Source organism: Gossypium hirsutum, chromosome A13 (genome assembly GCF_007990345.1).
Source record: "Gossypium hirsutum isolate 1008001.06 chromosome A13, Gossypium_hirsutum_v2.1, whole genome shotgun sequence".
Classification (NCBI taxonomy): domain Eukaryota; kingdom Viridiplantae; phylum Streptophyta; class Magnoliopsida; order Malvales; family Malvaceae; genus Gossypium; species Gossypium hirsutum.
The window spans coordinates 105,401,904-105,424,404 of NC_053436.1; the positions used below are offsets into that span (position 1 = coordinate 105,401,904).

Below are 22,501 nucleotides of genomic sequence, written 5' to 3' on the forward strand. Positions count from 1 at the left end.
ATTCATTGAAAATTTTGTTTTCTAAATAAATAATTTTTCGTATTTCGAGATTCGAAAAGTCGTTTCCTAACTTACGGGGTTTTGATTCTCTCGATAAATCCGAACCAAGCGAACATTTTAAAATTTTTAATATTCACAGGAATTAGGGAAAGATCGTGTTCTAACTTACGGAATATTATTTCTATCTAAAACCGAGATAGTCAAATTTCTTTCAAAATAAATAAAATTTTCGGGGTTTATTCTCATTTCGAGGATTTAAGACATTATGTTCTAACTTACCGGACATAATTTTTTTTCTCGACTAACATGAAATATGCCCTTTTCTCGAAAAATTTTCAATTAAATTATATTTTAACAAAGGATCGTGTTTTTTTTAAATCTTTTCAAAATTTCAACTTTCGACATTAGGACATTAAATAATCAGTTAGGTACCAATTTTGGGTGTGACGAGTGTGTTAATCCTTCCTCGCAGGTAACCGACTCCCAGGCTTATTTTTTCGAATTTCGTAGACTATAATCGTTGTTTTAGTAAATTAAAACATTTTATTAAAACAATCAAATTACAAGGTGATTCAATCACACCTAAACAAAAAAGACTGGTGGCGACTCTCATTTTTTCGTTTTCAAAATCAAAGTTGACCCTTTTTAAAAAAAAAAATAGTTTTGACAATTTTTACTATATTTTTTAATGCCTTAACAAATTTTCGAGAGAATTTTTATCTTTCGATACTTCTATTATAATTTTAGTTACATGACACAAGCATAAAGAGCAACTCAGCATCATGATTCATGAGTATAGTGTATGTCAACTTTCTATTCTCTCCTTTATTCCTTATCATAATGAGTATGCTTGCTCACGGTTAATCTTTTTCTCCTTTATTCTTTCTCTCTTTTTTTTTTATCAGTGAAGTAGCTTTATGCTTCTTATAAAGCAGATGCAGGACTTTAGAGAAATGTATATACAAACATTCACACAGACAAATTATATTTAACACTTTTGGCTTTTTGTTCTGCATAAACTTCGTCGGCCATTGGAATATATGTTGCATATTTTGATGGATTTGCCTCTTGTCATATACTCTGGCTCAAATCTATTCAAATGTGATACTATTATTAGCTTTTTTTTTCACCTGCAAAAGAAGAATCCTTTTTTCATGCATTAATGTCTTACTTTCTTCCTTACTGCATGCTTTTCAGAGCCATTAATGATGTTAATCGGGGCAGAGGAAGAACTTAAAGTTGACTTTAATATCATGCCCTCAATAATGCAATGCAAAAGGCAGACATGTATATAATCATTTAAAGATGGGGTAGGGAAATAACACTTCATCATTTCTTCCACACAACACTATTTTTGTAAAAGTGATTTTGTATTAAAAATTAAATTATATTTTACCTCTACTCAAAAAATAAATTAATTAATCTTGTATGTAAGTTCAAAAAGCAAATTGATATTCTGTTAAAGTTTTTATCCATTTGTACTATTAAAAATTAGTGTAAAATTTACTCTTTCATCTGATTTAGTTTACCCATTTTTTTAGTAAAAGGGGCAAAATACAATCTTACCCCTTGTACAAAAACTCTATGCTACTTTTACCCACCCTTCAACTAATTGGCTGCATGATTTCATTTTAATGCCAAATTAATTTGTATCTCACATCCTCAAACTATGATCTAGATTTTAAATTAGTCTTCAAAGTTAAATAAACTTTAATTAAATCCTTAAAATACCAATATTATATCAATTAATTCCTTCAAGCTAATCATTGGCCGGAGAGTTAAATACATGACAAATCTAACGCAAGGCATATTTAACTCATGTAGATCTTAGCCAATCTTGGATTTTAATTGAATATCAATAAGGGATTTCAATATGACTAACAAATATCCAAGTCAAATGAAACAACACATAGTAAGAAACAATATGACTAACAAATATCAATGGGGGGAATATAATAGCTAACAAGTACGAACATACATCATCAAACATTAACTTTTACCAGTGTAGATGAATAAACCAACAGCGACAATAATGAGCTATGCTATTTTGCAGAGACATCGCAGTCCGGAGATTTGCTGATTGCATTTGCATTTCCTCAGCAACCTTCCTCTACTTTTTATTGTTTTGTGTTTAATTTTCATTAAATTGCATGCTCGAACCCTTCAAGCTAACCATGCTTGCTACCTGTAACTCAGCCAAGTAAATCATCTGAAAACCAGATTGTGGCAAGTTTTGTCGCAAGGATACGGACAATCAACGACCTTCACTGCGGTTCTGTCGAAATACCAATCTCCAACAGCTATAGCGATTGGCTGCCACATTATCAATTGCATAGTCATTACATATCCTCCTAGATAAATGCTTTAATATACCACAACAAACAAATTCAAATCACTACGATCAAAACGACCTTGGTAACTTTCATGTTACGTAAATTTCATGAAATGTGAAAGGAAATGTTTTTTAGACATACCTTGTTTCTAATTTCAGGAGAATTATCAGCAAACCATGTGTCTTGCCTTTCTGATTGGCAGTGAGCAAAACATGAATTTATAAATAATCCATTCTGTCTCGACATTGAGAACCCTTTTATAGCATTAAGCATCTGTGTCCGGAAGCCTGGTTCATAATCAAACAAGAGATTTGCTTAAGCTTGCCTAAATATGATCTATCATGTAAAATGAAAAATCAATTTCACACATAGGTAATCACCTTGTAAATACCGGAGCTGAGAAGCAGAGCATTTTGCATGGTTCAATCTGCAATCATGCCAATAACCATGTGGATCCGCCGATGGTGGAGCAATACTGGATTGAATCTGATTTCAAGAAAGCAAACCAATTAATTTGTCTAGTTTTCTTAATCAAATTTGTACAGCTCTCTAACGAGAGCGCACCAATATTATATATCATCTTGTCCTAATTTATAAATTGATAATGCTATTCTGCAGGACAAGGATCATTACCTGCCATGAATCATATGCTGCGTTAAGAATAAACAGTGGAGTCCGGATGTGGTTGATTACATTTTGAGGAAAGAAACACTGAAATAAGGAAGTTTCATGTGTCAAATTCACATGATGATTCTTGTCAATCACTTAAAAGCAAAAAAGCATGAAAATGGATACATACCGAAGTTGGATCGAGGTGGTTGGTGCATATACGTGGCAGGTTATGTTGCACGCCCTGTGATATCAACAAGAAACAAGATTTGAGCATTAAATAGTCAAACTGTGTTCCCAGTCTTAAATTATTTATAGCTTGTTTTGTATTTGTCTACATGTGCTGTTCGTCAAACCCTTTGGCACCAATAGGAAAAAAGTGAGAATAAAACTTATAAATCTCAAACCTGCAAGCCAACCACGCCGCTGTATAAACTCCTAATTGTGTGACCACCAGAGACATCAACCCTATAGTCCAGAGAGAACATAATGAATATATATTAAGAACCGAGGAACTGTCTTACTGGTGCTTAAAACAAGACCCTAAAACGATAACCTTACTTACGCATCAAGGAATAGACCAGCATCACTAAGGCATTTAACTCTTGTGGTTCTTGGAAACAAGTCTCTAAACTCGTCACAGTGTAAAATTGCTGCCAGACCCCCAGCAGAACACCCCGAAAGAAGAGCCTGAAATTTTAATTGTTCTTTTTTACAACAAAAAATAAATATGAAAACGCGGTGAGGCATAGCCTAATGCCTAATTTTTGCCATACTTTAACCTCCAACCATATGAAAATAGAAACCAACATATAGGAAAGTAACTCTTTTTGAAAGAAAGTTACAATCTTAAATAAAAGCAAACCTGATTTGCGTAGCGCATTCCTTTTGACATTAAATCTTCCATTCCAGCTAACCATATACGTTGGCCTCTAAATTGCAATTGTGCACCCTAAACATAGAGTAGCCTAATCTTTAAAATATCATAAAGAAGAATAAATCCAACAATAACCTCACAAAAGTAGATGCATGTCCAAACATCTACAAAGAATATGGAGTCAATTATTTGAATCACATGGAAACAATAGCTAAAATCCAAAAGTGATGCAATTTATATCCATCCATGAGTCTACTATTTTCTTATAGAAAACATAAGACTCCAAATAAGCTTTAAAAGCAAAACAAACACTGACTAGCAGATAAAATGTTTCCAAGACAGTCATAATAATAAAATTAACGACAAAAGACAGGTAAATATAGCTTATAAGACACTGAACTTCTGAGTAAGTGAAAATGGCTTTCCAAGGTCATAATTTGGCTGTCAGTGGTGACTTAAAGTCCCACTTTTCTTTTATATGGCTTCATCTTATTAAATCCACATAGAAATCAAAACTGACATTCAACAGTTGACATCAAATTCGGTTTCTACTTGTAGAGCGTTTAAGAGTGAATTTTCCAAAATACCAAAAGTCCAATTGGAGTAATCTGTTATTGATTTGCTATGGACTCAGTCTTTAGTTACTGGTTAAAACCAAATATGCAGACTACCTTATTTTCGCTGTCCCCAGTAAAAGAGGCACCGTCACAATAACGAAGCTTTACTCGGTTCCAATTGAAAAAGTCTGCAATTTTAAAAACAACATAAGATGATGATCAGGAATGGTAATACTTATAGAGTTTACTTAGCATGAATGTTTTCTTGAATATAAAGATGAAGAGGAAACCTGGATTTTCTTCGGCTTTTTCACTTAATATTCCAGTAAATGGTATCTGCTTTTCCATGTAAGTAGAAGATCCGCGTCTGGTCTTTTTGCGGTACACACAAGTTCTAATGTTATTGCACCATCCTCCTCCCTGCCACAACACAATTGGCAATGAAATATTAGAATGCAATGCATCCTAGAATATATGTATAAAAATGTATATATTTCCATCATTTCTTTACTCTCTCACAGACCTCCAATTGAATGAGCCAGCTATTTGCTCCTGATCCATATCCACGGTGCCAATGATACCCCGGCAAGGTTCCATCCAGACACACTGAATAATTTAAAGACGGAAATAGAAACAATTAAATTAGGACAAAATGCCAAGATAGTTTCAGTAGGCTAAAACTTCATTAATTCTCAGTATATGCGTGTGCAAAAAGTGATTTGCAGGCTGAAGAAGATGAAGGCAGCAGATGAAATCATTACCAAAAAAAAAGGACCTTTACAGAAGATTATGAGGAGAATGCAGATTGACAAAATTTAATCATAGTTATCATTACAAGTAGAATCATATGGACAATATAATATAATATCAGAAATGGGAAAATACAAGTTATAATGCAGTTGAATCAACAATCACAGGCTGAAGATCTGATGTCTTATCTTAATAATTAAATATTACTAATTGTTTTTCCCCCTAAAAACTATATTGGTAAAGTATAATAGAAGTAAACAATAAATAAACATGGCAAAAGAAAAAGGTTGCAGAAGCAAACTTCAATTAACAAATAAAACTCCATAGCTGAAACATAACAAGCATAATGCTAAATTATTAGTGTTATTTTTACAAAACCCATTTTTTTTAAAGGAAAAAAAATCTAAATCTGGAGTAAAATATAAAGAAATAAATAGTTGGAAATGTACCAGCTCCTTTAGCACCAGCAGTATGAATAAGAGTGAGGCCAACCATGAGAGGATTATAATTGATTTTAGAGACTCCATATTCCAAAGACTCGATAAGAGACAGCTCAGTTTCATTAAAATCAAAGAAGGCAGTAACCAGTTGAGCAAAAGCAAATGGTAAAACAACCCAAACCCACAAAAGCTTCATCTTTGCTTTTTTCCTTCTGCTTCCCAAATGTAAAGAGAAAGAAAGAAAGAAAGAAGATGAAGGAAAAAGAAAAGAACCCAAAAGCTTGAAACTTGAAGATGCTTTCCTAAATGTGCCGGAAATGCCAAATGGAATCTAAGAGTAGAGCTTAATTTAGAAGAATAATAATAAATGAAAAAAGAAAAAGGGTTATTTATTGTAGTTAAATTAGATTTAGAAATATTGCTCTTTTTAAAGTAGTAACTGAAGCACCAGATGAAAACAGTTTATACATACATGCATATATGTGTGTGTGTGTGTGTGTGTGTGTGTGTGTGTGTGTGTGTGTGTGTGTGAAGCAGGCGCAGCAGCAAGCAAGTAGATTTGCAAATTGAAGGAGCTGTTTAAGGGATATTGATTGGAGAGAGAGTGAGATGCAAAATGCAAGGCACAGGGGACACCTACTACACGGCACTATAGTGTTTGTTTTGCCGGGCTTTTTTCGAGATTCATATTTATAATTATAGGTTAAATTTTTTGTGAGGTCCCTGTATTATAAGTACTGGATCAAATTAATCCTTTTAATATGAAATACCTACCCCACTAAAAAGAATTAAATAAGTTGGAACTATAACAGAATTAACATTTGATAAGGCTGATATTGGTTCTTTTCGCTCAAGTTTTTTGGATTTTTTGAATTATCTATCCTAATTCGGTTAAGCTCTATTCAATTCTTCTTCTTTTTTCATATTAATTTTTTATTTTTAATTTTTAATTTTTTTTGACAATTTGATCTTTACTTTATGGCATTTAAATATTATTTGATACAATTTCAAAGTATTTTTCATAAATATTTTTTTAAAAAATTATTTTTAAGAACTTTTAAATTATTTTCACTATTTTAAATATAAAATATTTATTTATATATAATAAAAAATTAAATAAAAAATTATGTTCGATTTAGTAATCACGATTTTTAAATTTGCATTCAATAAACCATTTAAACACTTTGATTTGAGTCGATTTTTAATTTTTTAATTTTTCTTGATCAGCCCGTAAAGTATAAAAAATATCTTGATTTTTTTTCAATTTTAGTTTAATTGTAAATAAAAGATTTTATTTATAAAACCATAAAAAATTTAACTTTCTTAAATAATAAAATAATTATTTTTAATAATACAATAATTAAATGTAGGACTAATTTTATCAAATTCTTATAATAGAAGGATGCATTCACCTATAATTACACTACTATTATAATTAAATATAATACTGCTCTTGAAGGAGGAGGAGCAGAAGAGAGAGAGAGAGCGCATGGAATCTTTAGGAAGGCTGTGAACAGTACACCAAAACCTGACCACCGTCTGATTTTCAAGATAAAAAAGTAGATGATGATTGATGAAATCTTAATATTGTCTATTATTATATAATATGAATGGACGAATCAATGAATGAATTCAAAGGAGACTATTATTATATATTTCTTTTTATTTTTTGGGTTATTAAAAGGATTTAGACTTATGCGAATGCAGTTGCAGTTGCAGTACTGCTCTTCTGTAGTGGCATACAGACATACACAGTTGCTTTTTTTTTTTTTCCTCTTTTGATTTTCAATTTTTAGATTTTTTTTTTTAAATTTGTTTGTGTGATCTGCTTCATGTTTGTGCCTAACCCCCCCCCACCAGCTTTTGCCTTACAGTTGTGCTTTGATTTTTATACTAAAGTCACCTAAAACATCATTAAATTTAGTTCACTTAAAAAAATATTATACTATTTAGCCCTTAATTTAGCATTAATTTTTTTAAAAAAATAAAATTGATTGAGCAGTAGCTTAATTAACATGGTATTATTGCTAGTATAGGAGGACATAGGTTTAAGAAAACTGAAACACATTATCTTCTTATTTAAGGGTTGAGGAGGAACTAAAAAATAAATATGAATGAGATTGATAAAAAAATACAATATTATTAAATATTGAAATTTAGGGTTAAATTTATTAGTAAAATGAAGAATATTTTAATTTTAATTTTAAAAATATTATTATTAGGAAGAAGAACTATAAATTGATAAAATAGATAAATAAAATAAAAAGATCTTCTATTAAGAGTTAAATTAGATTTTGTTATTTTTATTTAAAGAAATGGGCAAATTAGATTAAAAATCTTTAACAAAAATTTTATCTATTTGTATTGTTAAGGTGTGATTATTGAAATAACCAGACAATTGCATATGACATCTCACATGTACCTTATTTCAACGTGTAAAGATCAAATTTTAACAATGAAATTTGATAAAATTTTTAATAGAAAGAATATAAAAAAATTAATTTACCTAATTTTTAAATAAATAAATAAAAACACAGATTACGTGAGGCAGGTATTGAGAGGGGTTTGACTGGATTCTTATAGGTACATGACGAAGATTGGTATTAGCATTGAGTAATGGCTCTTTCCATTTTAAGTCGAAAAAGAGATGCTTTGCGTAAACGCAAGTGTAAGGTCTTGTAATTTGTGATGCTTCCCTTGCTGCACGTAAACCTACATTCCCTCCAATTTATCTACAACACTTTAACTATATCCCATTTTATTATTTTATATACACAATGTCTCCATCAATAACTAACTTTAGTTTTATATGCTTACTTACCATGTATTTCAATTTCAAATCTGACTGTTTAGTTAAATAAATTTTAATATAATATAAGTAAAATTTAGTTTTCAAAATTGGTTGAATTATTGATTTTTGAATTCAATTAGTTTATTCAATTTAATTAAATAAATTAGAATTTTTATAAAAATAAAAAATATCAAAATAAAATAAGATTTTTAATTCATCTGATTCAATAAGCTAATTTATTCAATTTTTTGCTCAGTTTAATCAATTCATATTGGTTCCTAAGTCAATTAATCTAATGACTTTTTCTAAACTGGTACCTCGATCAACCTAATTCGATTCAAACAATATTATTGATAACGTGGTATTTTTGTATTCAATTTAATAGAAAATGAAAAATTTATTCTAAATTTTAACGGTTTAATATGCTTATTAAATTCAAGGCATTACCAAACCCTACCAAATCCAAAACTTGAGCAATTTGTAGCTTTCACGTTTGTTTAGAGCTCTAAAAAAAGGGAATCAAGTAAAAATAAGCATGGTAGCGATTTGTAGTTTTCAAACTTGTTTGACTCTAAAAGATAAAGACTTCACATATATCCAAATTCTAAATTTTTTATAAGCATGTAAGTGGTAACCATTTTTTAGGTATTTATCGCCATTAATATTTATATTTTTTTAGTTAAATTTACTCATGTGCTGAATTTGACTATTAATATTTAAAAAAATAGTTAAAATGATGTCTTTTATTAAAAAAATACGAATTAGAACATTAAAATTTTTTAATATATCAATATACATGATAATCCATATATATTTTATACTTTCTCTTTTTTAATTTTCATACTTTTCATATTTTTCTAAATTTTTATTTTTATTTTAAAATATTTTTATAAAATTTAAAATTTTTATTGATGTGATATATAAAATAAATATCAACTACTATTTTATATATACATTATTCAATATTGTGAAGCTACATGATTGATAAAATTTTCATTAACACTCTTTTATCATACCATCTAAAACATTTATTTTATTTTATTTCTTAGTAAATGCCTTTGAGTGTTTCATGCTACCCTGAAACTTGGGACTGGTGATGCAAGTTTGATTTAGAATAGGAAGGAGAGGAAGGCAGTGAAGAGGGCAGCAAGGTCCTCGTGAATCGGTGTCACACTTTCATGTCTAATCATTCATCATATTATTTAGATACGTATTTGTCGGTGTATATTTTATGTCAAATACTTTCATGCTTTGCATTTCTTATTCCTAATCCCATATATGGATTTTTTAAGTATTATTTTTGCTCTAACTTATATAAATTACGTAGTAAGTCATATTTTATCTATTTAGCTATTTATATCAACTTCAAAAGCAGCTATTTAAGTTTATCACATTATTCTTACGGATAGTAGCGGCCAATTATTACAAAAACAAATTCTACATCATATTTAAAAAGTTTTTGATAAAAATATCTAATCTAAAAAAATGAATTTATGTAATAAAATTGAAAACAAATTTGACTTTTAAGTTTTTACATTTATACGTTTGTTTTATGATTTATGTTCAAAATTTTAAAGTTAATCTATCATAAATAACTCTACTTTCAATAAGAGAGTGAGTTGGAGTTTGAATTTTTAAATCAATGAACAGTGGCGAAATTAGGGGACTAGCAGGACCAGACCACTCTAAAAAAAAATTTCACATGATCTCTTTAAAATTTTTAAAATTTTAAATTAATAAAAATATAAAAATTTAATTTAATTTTTGAAATTAAAAATTATATATTTTTGTTATAAAAATTATAATTTAATTTCTGTCAAAAAAAATTTTATTGTTTCACCGCTGTCAATGAGACAGGCTTAAATTGTCAGCTTCCTACAAAGCAAATGTAAATCAAAGAACGTCGAAGCTTTAATTCTGAAACGTTATTTGATAATTAAAGTAGCAAAACTACATTAACAGAAAAAAGTGAAGAATATATAAAAATAAAAGGGTAAATTTTAAAATAGTCACTTATATTTGCCTCATATTACATTTTAGTCACTTATATTTGAAATGTTATGTTTTAGTTACTTACGTTATTATTTTGTTACAAAATGATCATTCTACTGTTAAGATCTATTACCTCACAAATAGCAGTCTGACGTGATAGTTAAAATGCTAATGTGTATGTCCATCTGGATTGAGAAAAGTTTATTTTTTTTATAAAAATAGAATATAAAATTTTCCCTAAAACCCAAGCCATTTACATTGGACATCCCAAAATTTTGTATTCTATTTTCATAAAAAAATTTAACTTTTTTTATCTTAACTGGACATCTACATTGACCTACCATTTAGGAGATAACATATCATAACGGTAAAGTGACCATTTCGTAACAGAATAATAATACATGTGATTAAAACGTAATATTTTAAAGATAAGTGACTAAAATGTAACTTAAGGCAAATAAAAATGACTATTTTAATAGTTTACTCAAAATAAAAATAAGGAGTGATTAATATGGAGAGAAAATGAAAGAAATTAGTGTGTGGCGGTGGATGAGTGGAAAAGAAAAGAAAAGAAGACACGGCACACAATTGAGTAAAGTTGGGCGGAAGCTAACCTAAAACTCAAACCAAAACTAAAAACTTGTACATTTTAACATTCACATGGGACAACCTTGGATTTGGCCCCCATTCTTCCCATTCATTTCACATGCACCCCTTTTCTAGTGCTTGCTGAGGCCCCTCTCACCCGCACCACCCGAGGCCACTGTCTTTCACATTTATCCACTTCCTACATACATAGATCTGCTTTCTCTTCACTACCTAATTACAATTACCATTAATTTAATTGCCCTAGATTATTTAATTTCAACCACTGGAAACCAAGCATCATCTATGCTACTTAATCTTATAAACTATCTTAGGGTTTAAATTAAATTTTATTACAATAATTAATCACTGGTCAAAACCAATGTAATGATACTTATTATTATAATAATAATGCATGTGGACTAATTGCTATGTTTTTCGTTTATTTCTTATCTGGCCATTCGACTACCGTCGGTGCATGCTTCTGTTTATGTGTTTTTTATCGAGTAAGGTACTATTTTTTAATCTTTATATTTTATTTCAATATTATTTTAATTTTTAAATCTACATTCAAAATTCTTTTAAATAAAATTTCAGAACATAAAATTTTAATTTAGAACTAAATAAGTTAGTAAATTTTAATTTACATTTAAATAAAAAGTTTTAAATTAAATTGTATTCGTTTGAAACATTTATTTTTAATTTAAATTTAAAATAAAATAAAATAATTATTTGCAGGATTATTATAAAGAAGCCTCAAAATAGTAAATTCAAACATCTGTTTATAAATTATAAAATTAATATTAATATTTGATTGATTAACAGTTTACTTTTTTATATTATAAGTGTCATATGAATTTTTTATATATATATATTAAAAATTATATATTTTTCTTGGTACATATTTTTTTAAAAAATGTATTATTATAATCGTAGTTTAGTGTTGAATAATAATTGATGAGAAAAAAATGAAATGAAAAAGATAGGTTAGAGAAAAATATGGTCGCAAAATGCTTAATTGTTTCGGGTCCAATCCATTTATGTACGTAGTTTTGTGGCTTTGGTTGGTGATACTGACAGACAAGCAAAGGTATGGAAGGTGGAACTGGGCTTCTTATGTGCCCCAAAGTTTGTGTACTGGCCTTACCTGATGTGACCTTACGATGTTGATGTCCTAATTTCCATAAGCATAACTCTTGTCTTTACATGTTCCAAAGTCTAACCAAAGCTAAGTGCAACAACATTTTTAGTATTATTTATTAACCATCATGGTGTATATAAATAAATGTCAACCGACAACCTTTTTTTCCAGAAATCATCGGCTTCCCATATATTATACGAAATAAAATATATATATCTACTTACACTAATAGTTTTTAAATTTAACAAGTAGAATAAAGGTGTAAAATTTTAATCTTAAATATAATAAAATCTTAAAAAAATAAAGAGAAATAATCTACTTAAATTGTTGTAAAATTTTAATTTTAAATATAATAAAATATAAAAAAAGTAAAGAGAAATAATCTATTTAAATTGGTGTAAAATTTTAATTTTATATAATTTATTTTGTACATTTTTTTCAAGATTAATATTTTAACAATTCAATCGTTAAATTTTTTTAATATAATTGTATTTATGATATATGTAAAATTTTGAAGTGGTTTAATATCTTCATCGTATCAATCTAAAACGTTGTATATATGTATATTTATTGAACGGTTAAATTTTTTTATGTAAAACAAATAGTTAGAATATTTTAATTTACGCCAAATTTGATATGTATGATATCTATGAATGAAATATAAAATATGACGGTTAGATTATTAAAATATTAATTGTACAAAAAGATACTGAAAGTGTAAAACTACTTTAGTTTGTTTGCCAGAATCTAGTGCCGTAAGTGTAACTTATTCGCCATTTGTACTTATAATTTTTCGAAAAGGTTGATTTAATAAAATCTCATTGTTCACATTAATATTGTTTGTATTTATCCTCAATATTTTTTTTTGCATGCAAAGCAAAATAAAAACAAATATTGTCTCACTGATTATCAAACGTTTAACTAATAATAAGTTGCATTATGTAGTCGAATCATAATGTGAGAAGACAACTTATATTAATAAGCAACCTAAAATGTCCACAGTCTTATGAATCAAAATTTAGCAAATCGGTTAAAGGACTATTATGTCGTCTATCAAATCAAATTGAAAAGATACTTTGTCTTTGGTATCAGAGTAATTAACTCTTAGATGATAGAAATATAAATGTGATTATTTGGATTGACAGTGCATTGAATATCACCCAAGTTGAATTAATCCTAAAAATGTTTATAGATTAATTCACTTGTGGCGTTCATAGTGCAACCTATCTCAATATTGAGTAAGTGACTAACTATGTGTGTATGACTTGTATATTTTGATGTATTAAAAGTTTGAGTTCAAATAACTAAAGAATCGAAAGGTAGTTCACTACATAGCTTCACTTACAATAGTGAAATTCATAACCCAATAAAAGGTTAACAGTATCCTCTTATTGGTATTACACGATAGATGAAAAAGTAACGTAATCACATGTCATTTGTCTAAACAAATTATTTAATTATTATTTGTTAGTAATTGATTTTTTCTTGAATGATTATGTAATAGTTACCATGAAATAAAATAGAATCATACTAAGTGAACGAATTGAACCCAAAGAGGTAAAATATATCCTATGATAATAACATACTTATAATAAGGTTGTTGGTCAAACATCTAAAAATTTACCTTCGTAATGATATATAATAAATAAGCGTTTAATCATGATAATTTAGTGAAATAATTCCATAATTAAATAATGTTGTAATTAATAAGCAAAGACTCAATTTAATTATAAATTATTTGAGCCCTAATAATATATATCCAATCGATCCCTTTGCAAACTCGACATAACCAAAACAAATGGCATATAGAATTGATACTTTGGAATGAATGAAAACAACGACTATAAGAGATAGATCGCATGCATCATTATTTACAGTGAATGTGGTTTCTAGTTAAGTACAAAAGATGACTTAGTAATTAAATTAAATTAATCTCTTCGAGTTCTTATTTAATTAATTAAAATTAAATAATTAAAGTTCGAAGTGAAAATTAAATTAATTAGCCATCATTATTTTATTGAATGGAGTATAAATATATTTCCTCGTAGATTTTAATAAAGTAAAGTTGTCATGATTTTAACAGAATTGAATTTGAGGTTATTAGAATCGGGTTGAGAAAATAATTTTACTGGGTAAATTAATTAATTAATATTTTAGAAAATAGAAAAAATGGTTATTGGGTTTGTTAAATCCTTTACCCGACCCGATTGTCTAGTCCAAACTATAAGATGCTACATTCCAATTTAAAAATTAACTAATATTTTCAATATTATTATCTGTAATAATAAAAGGATGAAGAAAAGAAAAAAATTTATATTTTATTATGCTCTTAAGTAAATTCAAAATTTTCAAGAAGTTGATGATAAAACTTTAATTTAATATACAACAATTTCACCAAGTAAACCTTGACTTATTAAAAGAATAACTTATTATTGAAAATTTTTATTCTAACCACTTAATTTCATTTACAACAAAGACCTTGAGACTCTGCCTCTAGGCCGCCCCGCTGTATGCATATTATAACTAAGGAACAATTTTGTCATTGCACGGTGAACTTTGGTCTCCCTTCTCGAACTCTCAAAATCCCCTATTTACTTGTAATACATAACACCAGAAGTAAGTTCTAAGAACTTAATAAGTTTCATATCTTATTAGCACAATGCTAACACGTTTGCACTTCGTGGCTGGGACTTCACAATTGTCTTGCTTGTATTAAGACAGTATGTAATGCCCTCAACCCAACCCAATTTACCATATCTGAATCTTGGGTCTTACACCTTATACAGATGTAACTTAAATTTTTTCTTTCTTATTCATTGATGTAAACGTTTATCTATGAGTGTAACAAAATCTCTTATGGCATACATTGTATGATTTCATTTATATTTCAGAATAATAAAATTCTATCGACTTCTATTCTATTTCTTATGTTGCTGAGTACATATTGGATTGCTACTTAATGAACTTATGCATAAACTCGAACACGCCATTTGTCTTCCTCTGTATGTATAACAACCCAACACGTCGCTCCCTTGGCGTAACCCTGCATCATCTCTTGGCACATATTTCTTTACAGACTTGAAAACAGAAACAACTTTTATAAATTTGTAAGAACTTAGTGAGCTAAACCTTAGAATACCTTTTTCATTCATTCTACATTGTATATATTATTTTGCACATCCTTGGGGTATTTCTTGACCTTTCTTCATTCCTTGGCGGGTACAACACTGAGGCCACCATCTTTCTTTCTTAGGAACCATTTTCTCTTTTCTTGAGCGTATATACTTAACATCTCTTTACTTTCTATATTCTTTATTAAATCTTACCTTATTATCAGACTTATTTCCTCGGAAGGGGTAGACTACGCCCAGATCTTCCTTACTTTAGTGCACTATCTATACTTACTTTTAACTCGTATTTTTGCCTCGCTACATACTCTGGTGCAAACTAGCCTTTCTATTCATCCCTTGTAACTATATGAGGTTTGTCATTTATTCGATATCCGCCCAAAGGCGTTATCTTCAGATGCTCATCACGAGATCCGTTCTTCAAATTTCACCATGAAGGCATTTATTTCCAAAGTTAACCACAATGACTTTCCTTTTAGAGTCTCGCCACGAAGGCATCCTTTTAACAGAGTTTACCGCAAGACATTCATTTAACAGAGATAGCCACAAATGCATCCTTTTAACAGAGATAGTTACAAAGGACATCCTAATTATAAGCTAAGGTAGCAATTTTGAAAATAATTGTTGAAAGAAAGTTCCTTACCATAAAAAACTTCATAGCTTCTATCTTTCTTAAGATCTCTATGTTGAAAATTGGCCTACCATACTGTTGTGATATTTTTGGTTAAAGTGCAAGCAGCACATGAAGCTGCTGTAATATCTCTGGATGAAGTGCATGCAGCTTGGAAGCATACTGCAGCACAAATGTTACAAAGCTGTTTAGCTGTAATATTTCCGGATGAAGTACGTGTTAGCAATTGTGCATTCTGCAGCACGAATGCTTGCTGAACAACAAGGTTGTTTAGTTACTTTGCTAAGTTACTTAGTTCAAAATGAACTAAGTTAGTATTGTTTTGATATTTTTAGGTGTTGATTATGTATAATCAGCTTTTGTGCAAGTTAACTTTTTATAGTCCCAATGTTGACTAGTTTAGATAGCTTGTTTGTGTGTACAAGCAATGTTTTTAAAGTTACTAGGTTGTTTCTGGTAGGTAGCAATAAGTGATGTAGTTGGCTATAAATGTATTGTTCTTCTTATTGAAAAATTAAGCATATCAATTATTGCTTCATTGCTGCTGTGAGCAAGCAAATTTTTCTTGCTTCCTTGTTCTATGTCCTATATTTCTTCCTCTACTCTATTTTCTTTTCTTTTTTTGCTGTCAAAAAATCCCAACATGGCATGAGAGTTTTTATGATCTTTGATGGCCTTCGAAATTTTTGCTTCTACTGCTAGAAAGAGAAGAAGCTGCAAGCCTGTCATCTTTGAGGGATGCTTGTAGAGAAGATAGCAACAACTCACCCTGTGAGACTTCCAAACAAGCTTGGATAAGCTAAAGGAGGAGTTTCAAGGAAGACAGTATGCGAAGTGCAAGTCTGTCAAAGGTGAAGCTTAATGCAAGTTGTAAAGTTGCAAGCCTGTTGAAGGCAATAAGCAAAGTGCGAGCCTGTCAAAGTGAGAGCCTATCGAATTGCAAGCAGAAGTGGCGGATAGTCTAAATGCAAGCCTGAATGGGTGCAAGCCGAAGAGGCAAACGGTCTAAATACAAGCTCGAGAGGGTGCAAGCCAAAAATGGCAGACTGAAGGCAAGCAAACTATACTTGCAAGCAGTTTATGCAAGAAGAAGCAGGACTTTAATGAACAAGGGAACAAGGTAAGATGTGTTGTCAACCAAGGCTGTGAAGGAGTAAAAGACTCCATTTGCCAAGGTTGAAAATAAAGTGCTTGTGCAGGGTCAGCTTGAAACAAAGCTTTTTGGGACTGCCAAGCTTAAAATTTTTTGAATGATTTGTATTTGCAGCATGGAGTCCAATGAGGAGTGTTGAAAATTGGCCTACCATGCTGCTGTGATATTTTTAGTTAAAGTGCATGTAGCACATGAAGCTGCTGTAATATCTCCGGATGAAGTGCATGCAGCTTGTAAACATGCTGCAGCACAAATGTTACAAAGCTGTTTAGCTGTAATATCTCCAGATGAAGTACGTGTTAGCAATTATACATGCTGCAACACGAATGCTTGCTGTAACAACAAGGTTGTTTAGATACTTTGTTAAGTTACTTAATTCAAAATGAACTAAGTTATTATTGTTTTGATATTTTTAGGTGCTGGTTATGTAATCAGCTTTTGTGCAAGTTAACTTTTTATAGTCCCAATGTTGACTAGTTTAGGTGGCTTGTTTGTGTGTACAAGCAATGTTTTTAAAGTTAATAGGCTACTTCTGGTAGGTAGTAATAAGTGATGTAGTTGGCTATAAATGTTTTATTTTTCTTATTGAAAAATTAAGCATATCAGTTATCGCTTCCTTGCTGCACGTTTGTGAGCAAGAAAATTTTTCTTGCTTCCTTGTTCTGTGTCCTGTATTTCTTCCTCTGCTCTATTTTCCTTTTTGTTACTGTCAAAAATCCCAACACCCTAACCGATGCTCAACGTTCCCCTTCCATCATCTGTTCCTCTTCATTCTTTCATCTTCGTCCCCAAAACCTATAGGTAATGCTTTTTGTTCTTCCAAATCTCTCTCCAGAATAGGGTTATGTGTCCAATAAATTTCGAAATGGTTTCTTTCAATTGTTGGTTTTTCTCTTAAAAGATCAGGTATTGTTCTTTGATTCCATTTGATTTATTTTTTATTTCATAGCAAAATGTCACTCACGGTCAAATGAGGAACGAATCCAATGAATATTTTAACATAAGGCCAAACAACTGAAAATGCACCCTTTTTTTTTCTCATAATGACAAATTACATTAAAAACATTTACGATTGTTATAGTATCATGTTTTACAATAAACAAAATTCACTACAACACTAATTATAATAACATCAATGGCAAATGACAACAGACGCACCATAACTTTCTGCAATCTAAAATCCAGAGTCCACCACACAAAGTCGATTTCAGCATCCATGCAATGCGGAGTTAGCTTTCATCGGGTAAAGTACCTACCAGGAGAGAAGAGTCGGCGGGGAGAGAACATCCCTATGTGCCGAGGTGAAGCAAGACCATCAATGGATCTATATTCCGAAATGAAGAACCCTTCTCTCTCCCCGTTTGATGTCCCTCTCAAAGTGTACCCACTGAAGGTCCCATATTTTACCAACTTCCCCACCCACGATTTCTTCTTCGGGGGGCTTTTATGCCCCCCATTCATTTTCTCACTCAAATACCCCTTCACCGCATGTAACCCTTGCTCGAACACCTCCGCCGGTGGTGAAACCAAAGGGTTCCCTTCCACGCTAAGCTTCTGGAGCTTCTTCATGCAGCCCATTGAATCGGGTAAGGTGGTTATCTTGTTGTAGCTGACGTCCAGTTCCAAGAGTGAAATGAGGAGGCCGATGGAGTAGGGTAGGTTTTGGAGGTACTGGAAGTTTTGGCTAACGTTGAGGATTTGTAAGTTGATTAAGTTCTCCAAGTCCTCAGGGAGGGCTCGGAGGCAATTGAGGCGGGCGTCGAGGACTCGTAGGGAAGTGAGGTGAGTGATGGATCGAGGGAGGAATATCAACTTGTTTGAGTTCACTGCGAGCTTCTTCAGGTTTATGAGCTCGAATCCAATAGTTTCTGGCAGCTTTGTGAGCTTGTTGAAGTTGGCATTCAGTTCTTCTAATGACCTGCCAAATATGCAACCGACTTAACTTTTTTTCTTTTTGCAGCTTAACAATTAGTTCCATATTGCAGCACTGTTGACATTATAGGTGAAATGTTCAGGGTCATGCATATGTATATTATTTTCATTCAAAATTTATATCGCGTAATTAGTTATGTACTATGATTTAAATGAAAGTGATTCATTCATATTAGTCATTTTAATATCCTGTCAATACTAGTAGAATATATATATAAATAAGGTAAAAAAATAAACCTGCAATTTTCAATGGTTTTAGGGAGAGACTGGAGAAGGTTGCCGGAGACGTTGAGTGTCTTGAGCTTAGAGAGACAGCCGATGGAGTTTGGGAGAAACTTGAGCTGATTTGAGTGCACATCCAACGCCACCACATTCAGTAACCTTGCCGTCAACGATTCTGGTATGCTCTGTAATTACATCATGTCAATATTTTTAATTTTAAAAAGCAATCATTCATGGATAAAAGTATCTTATTCTACTCTTATTCAAATTACATTTTACCCTATTATAAATAAAATAGATAAATTGATTTTTCTTGAATTTTTTATTAAATTTTTTTTATATTTTTATAATTAAAAATTAATGTGACGAATAAAATAATTAAATAATTGCATATAATATTTAAACATACTAAGATCAATTTTTAACAATGAAAATGGATTAAATTTTTAACATAATGATTAATTTATTATTTAATTTAATATATAAGAATTAATTTATCTATTTTTTAAATAAAATTTAACTCTTAATATAAAAATTTTCTACTATATTTTTACCATAATTTATTTTATATATTTAAATCAAAATAAAAAGCCGTACTCCACTCCGATTCTTCACAAGTGTGACCCAGACTTCATTTCTCATAAAAAATTATAAAATGCCTATGACAACGTCAGATTTACATCCTTATCACTTCATGAAATTGTTGACTTTTAGCATATGATCGGTGCAAAATATATTTTTAATATTATAATTATTTAAAATGTATGCGGCTGATTTTATTAATATTTATTATTTTTTAAAATATAAGTCAATATTTTAAAAATAAAAACTATTTAAATATATTTTATCCCATGTTGATGTTGTTCAAGAATAGTTTTTCTCTTAACACGAATCATAACATCTTCTTGAAATAGGTATTAATGTATGTACATAAATAATATCATTATGATTTTTTTATCATTAAATAAATTAATGTAAAATTTTAGGTCAATTTTTTATGCCTCAAGTTCGATTCGATCTAAAAATTAAATTTAAAATTTTATCTAAATTCGGTCCAAATAAAAAAATTAAACCAGAGCCCGATGTAGTCCAACCATCCATAATAATATTTTTAAAATTATTTTTATATAAAAATAAATTTAAAAAATATAATATATTAAATATACCAAATACATTAAAATAAAATTCTCTTAGCAAAATGAAAATATATTTAAAAAGCATACATGTGATTCAGGCCTAATCTAGGCAAAAAAAAATTCAACATGACCTAATCCATTTTAGTAAACCCTTCTATTTTTTAAGCGAGCCTTTGGAACCTGATAGATAATCCTGTTGATGATAAAATCTACTTATATATAGTAATAATAATAAATAAGGCGGCTAACTGTTAGCGGTCGAAGATACCATCTTTAAAAATTTCGTTGATTAAAGTAGTTTAACACCATCGAGATAAAATTATAAAACTTTATGTTTTGGAAAAATTAAATTGAATTATTAGTTTTTTTAGAAAATACTTAAATACAAATTATTCATTTAATCATGACCAAGAGGCTATAACCATAACCTATCCTAATTACGCTCCTTCTAAATAGTGATGAAAACACGACGGAACAGTTTTAGGTCAAAAATTTAAATTTTATATTAAAAACATAAATTGAATTATTAATTTTTGATTAAAATATAAATTATTTGTTAAAAGGAAATTTTCTCCTTTTGCTAAGGGGCTAAAGCCATTATCTTCATCCTAATACTTGAATCCAATATCAAAATTGAAAAAAATCTCCAAATCCCACTTGACAAGTCACGAAATATTATATTAATTTTACAAGATTAAATATAAAAATAATTAAAATGTTATAAAAGTTAAAACAAATTCTAACAAAAATATGAAAAATTACTCATAAAATTTTTACCAAAAAGTTATAAAATTTAAAGGAAAATATTTGTTTTTATAAATTTTTGGAGTGAGATGGTGCGAGTTTCATCCATATCTAACCCCAAAACTTTTAATTAAAAGTTCATACTCTCAAACTCAAATTAAAAAAAATCGTTAAATTAAGTTAAAAACTTGTTAAATGTAGATTATTTTGTCATTCTAAAAAAGTAAGACAAGTCTACTAAATATTTATTGATACATATGATCATAAGTAAAATAAGGTGTGTCTAGTCTCCTCCCCAAAAAGAGTCCTTAAAATCGTATAAAAGTGGGTCAGATTTCGGGTTGAATGTCAAGTCTAATCATTATTTAATTATAACTGTATAACAATACTACTAGGAAGCTACAGGATTAACTCCAAAACATACATGCATATAGGGAGAGAGAAAGATGAGATGTATACCTGAAGATTATTATTGGAGAGGTTTAATTTACAAATGGTAGTCAAATTTAGGGAAGGTTTGGGAAGAGAATCCAAAGACATCCCACTCAAATCCACTATATTCAACCTCTCTTCATCTTCTATAAACCTTCTCCCACTTCTCTCATCTCCCTTCTGATTGTTGTTGTTCAATTCCGCCATTCTCATCATCACTTGCTGCTGCTGCTGCTGCTGCTGCTCTTCGTACATCATTTTCTAAACAACTTTATTATCTAAACACCACCACAAGACTGTAAGCTGAGAGAAAAAAGGAGCATGAAAAATCTGAGACAAAAGAACATAGGAAATGGTTGGGTTTGGGGTTCTAAAAAAGGACGTACGGAGGAGCAAAAACAGTGAGAAGGAATAGGACAAGGAGAAAGAGATGACGGTTGTCCACATCTCCCACGTGGAGAAAGTCAACCCCTCTCCCTTTGTTTCTCCTTGGCTGCCCTCTCATGTCGCTCTCCTTTTTATTTTTATCATTATTCACTCTTTAGACTAAATCCAATTGGGAATTTCTTTTTATTTTATTTATAGGAAATTACGTACCAACCCATTATAGAAGTGGGGATACAGATCATAGGCTTATCACTAAAATATTCCCCCACAACCATTTTCTTTGTATCTAAGATACACGGGGTTGGATGCTTAGCATCTTTACTATTACTATTGGATTTCTACCTTTATTTTATTCATAAATCCAAATTTTCAATGTTTTTCAACCAGCCAATAGTATCACGTATCATTTAATCCAATGTTTTTCGTTTCATCATTATCTTTTAATCCATATAAACATAGTTATCCATTAACTCTTAATTTAATTCATATCAATTTTGTTATCAATATAAAAATATATAGATTTAAATATATTGAAATAGATTATTCTCTTGACCTTCTTTTTCTTCTTTTTTTTTTCCGAATACCAAGTTTAGACTTTTCTCCTTACTTTTTTTTTCTCAATTCCTTTCGTTTATTAGTAGTTTATAATGTTAATAGTAAT

The 22,501-nt window shown here is 29.9% G+C and overlaps 2 protein-coding genes and 1 long non-coding RNA gene across 3 annotated transcripts; 1 reads left to right on the forward strand and 2 right to left on the reverse strand.

Moving 5' to 3' along the window:
• Positions 1–1,827: 1,827 nt before the first annotated feature.
• On the reverse strand, positions 1,828–6,204 carry LOC107893495 (pectin acetylesterase 12). Its single transcript, XM_016818507.2, has 12 exons — positions 5,576–6,204; positions 4,900–4,982; positions 4,667–4,796; positions 4,491–4,564; positions 3,808–3,894; positions 3,508–3,632; positions 3,350–3,410; positions 3,133–3,186; positions 2,967–3,044; positions 2,714–2,819; positions 2,475–2,620; positions 1,828–2,313 (listed from the first exon to the last, which is right to left on the reverse strand). The coding sequence occupies exons 1-12, from the start codon at positions 5,760–5,762 to the stop codon at positions 2,206–2,208; spliced, it is 1,239 nt and encodes a 412-aa protein (XP_016673996.2). The 5' UTR covers positions 5,763–6,204; the 3' UTR covers positions 1,828–2,205.
• An 11,399-nt stretch (positions 6,205–17,603) lies between these two features.
• Positions 17,604–19,347, forward strand: LOC121212557 (uncharacterized). The gene is made up of 2 exons (XR_005907855.1): positions 17,604–17,788; positions 19,179–19,347. It is a non-coding gene; the product is annotated as an uncharacterized lncRNA (long non-coding RNA).
• On the reverse strand, positions 17,890–22,007 carry LOC107893494 (plant intracellular Ras-group-related LRR protein 6). Its single transcript, XM_016818506.2, has 3 exons — positions 21,481–22,007; positions 19,157–19,326; positions 17,890–18,905 (listed from the first exon to the last, which is right to left on the reverse strand). Exons 1-3 carry the CDS (start codon positions 21,709–21,711, stop codon positions 18,224–18,226), a joined length of 1,083 nt encoding a protein of 360 aa, XP_016673995.1. The 5' UTR covers positions 21,712–22,007; the 3' UTR covers positions 17,890–18,223.
• Positions 22,008–22,501: the final 494 nt, after the last annotated feature.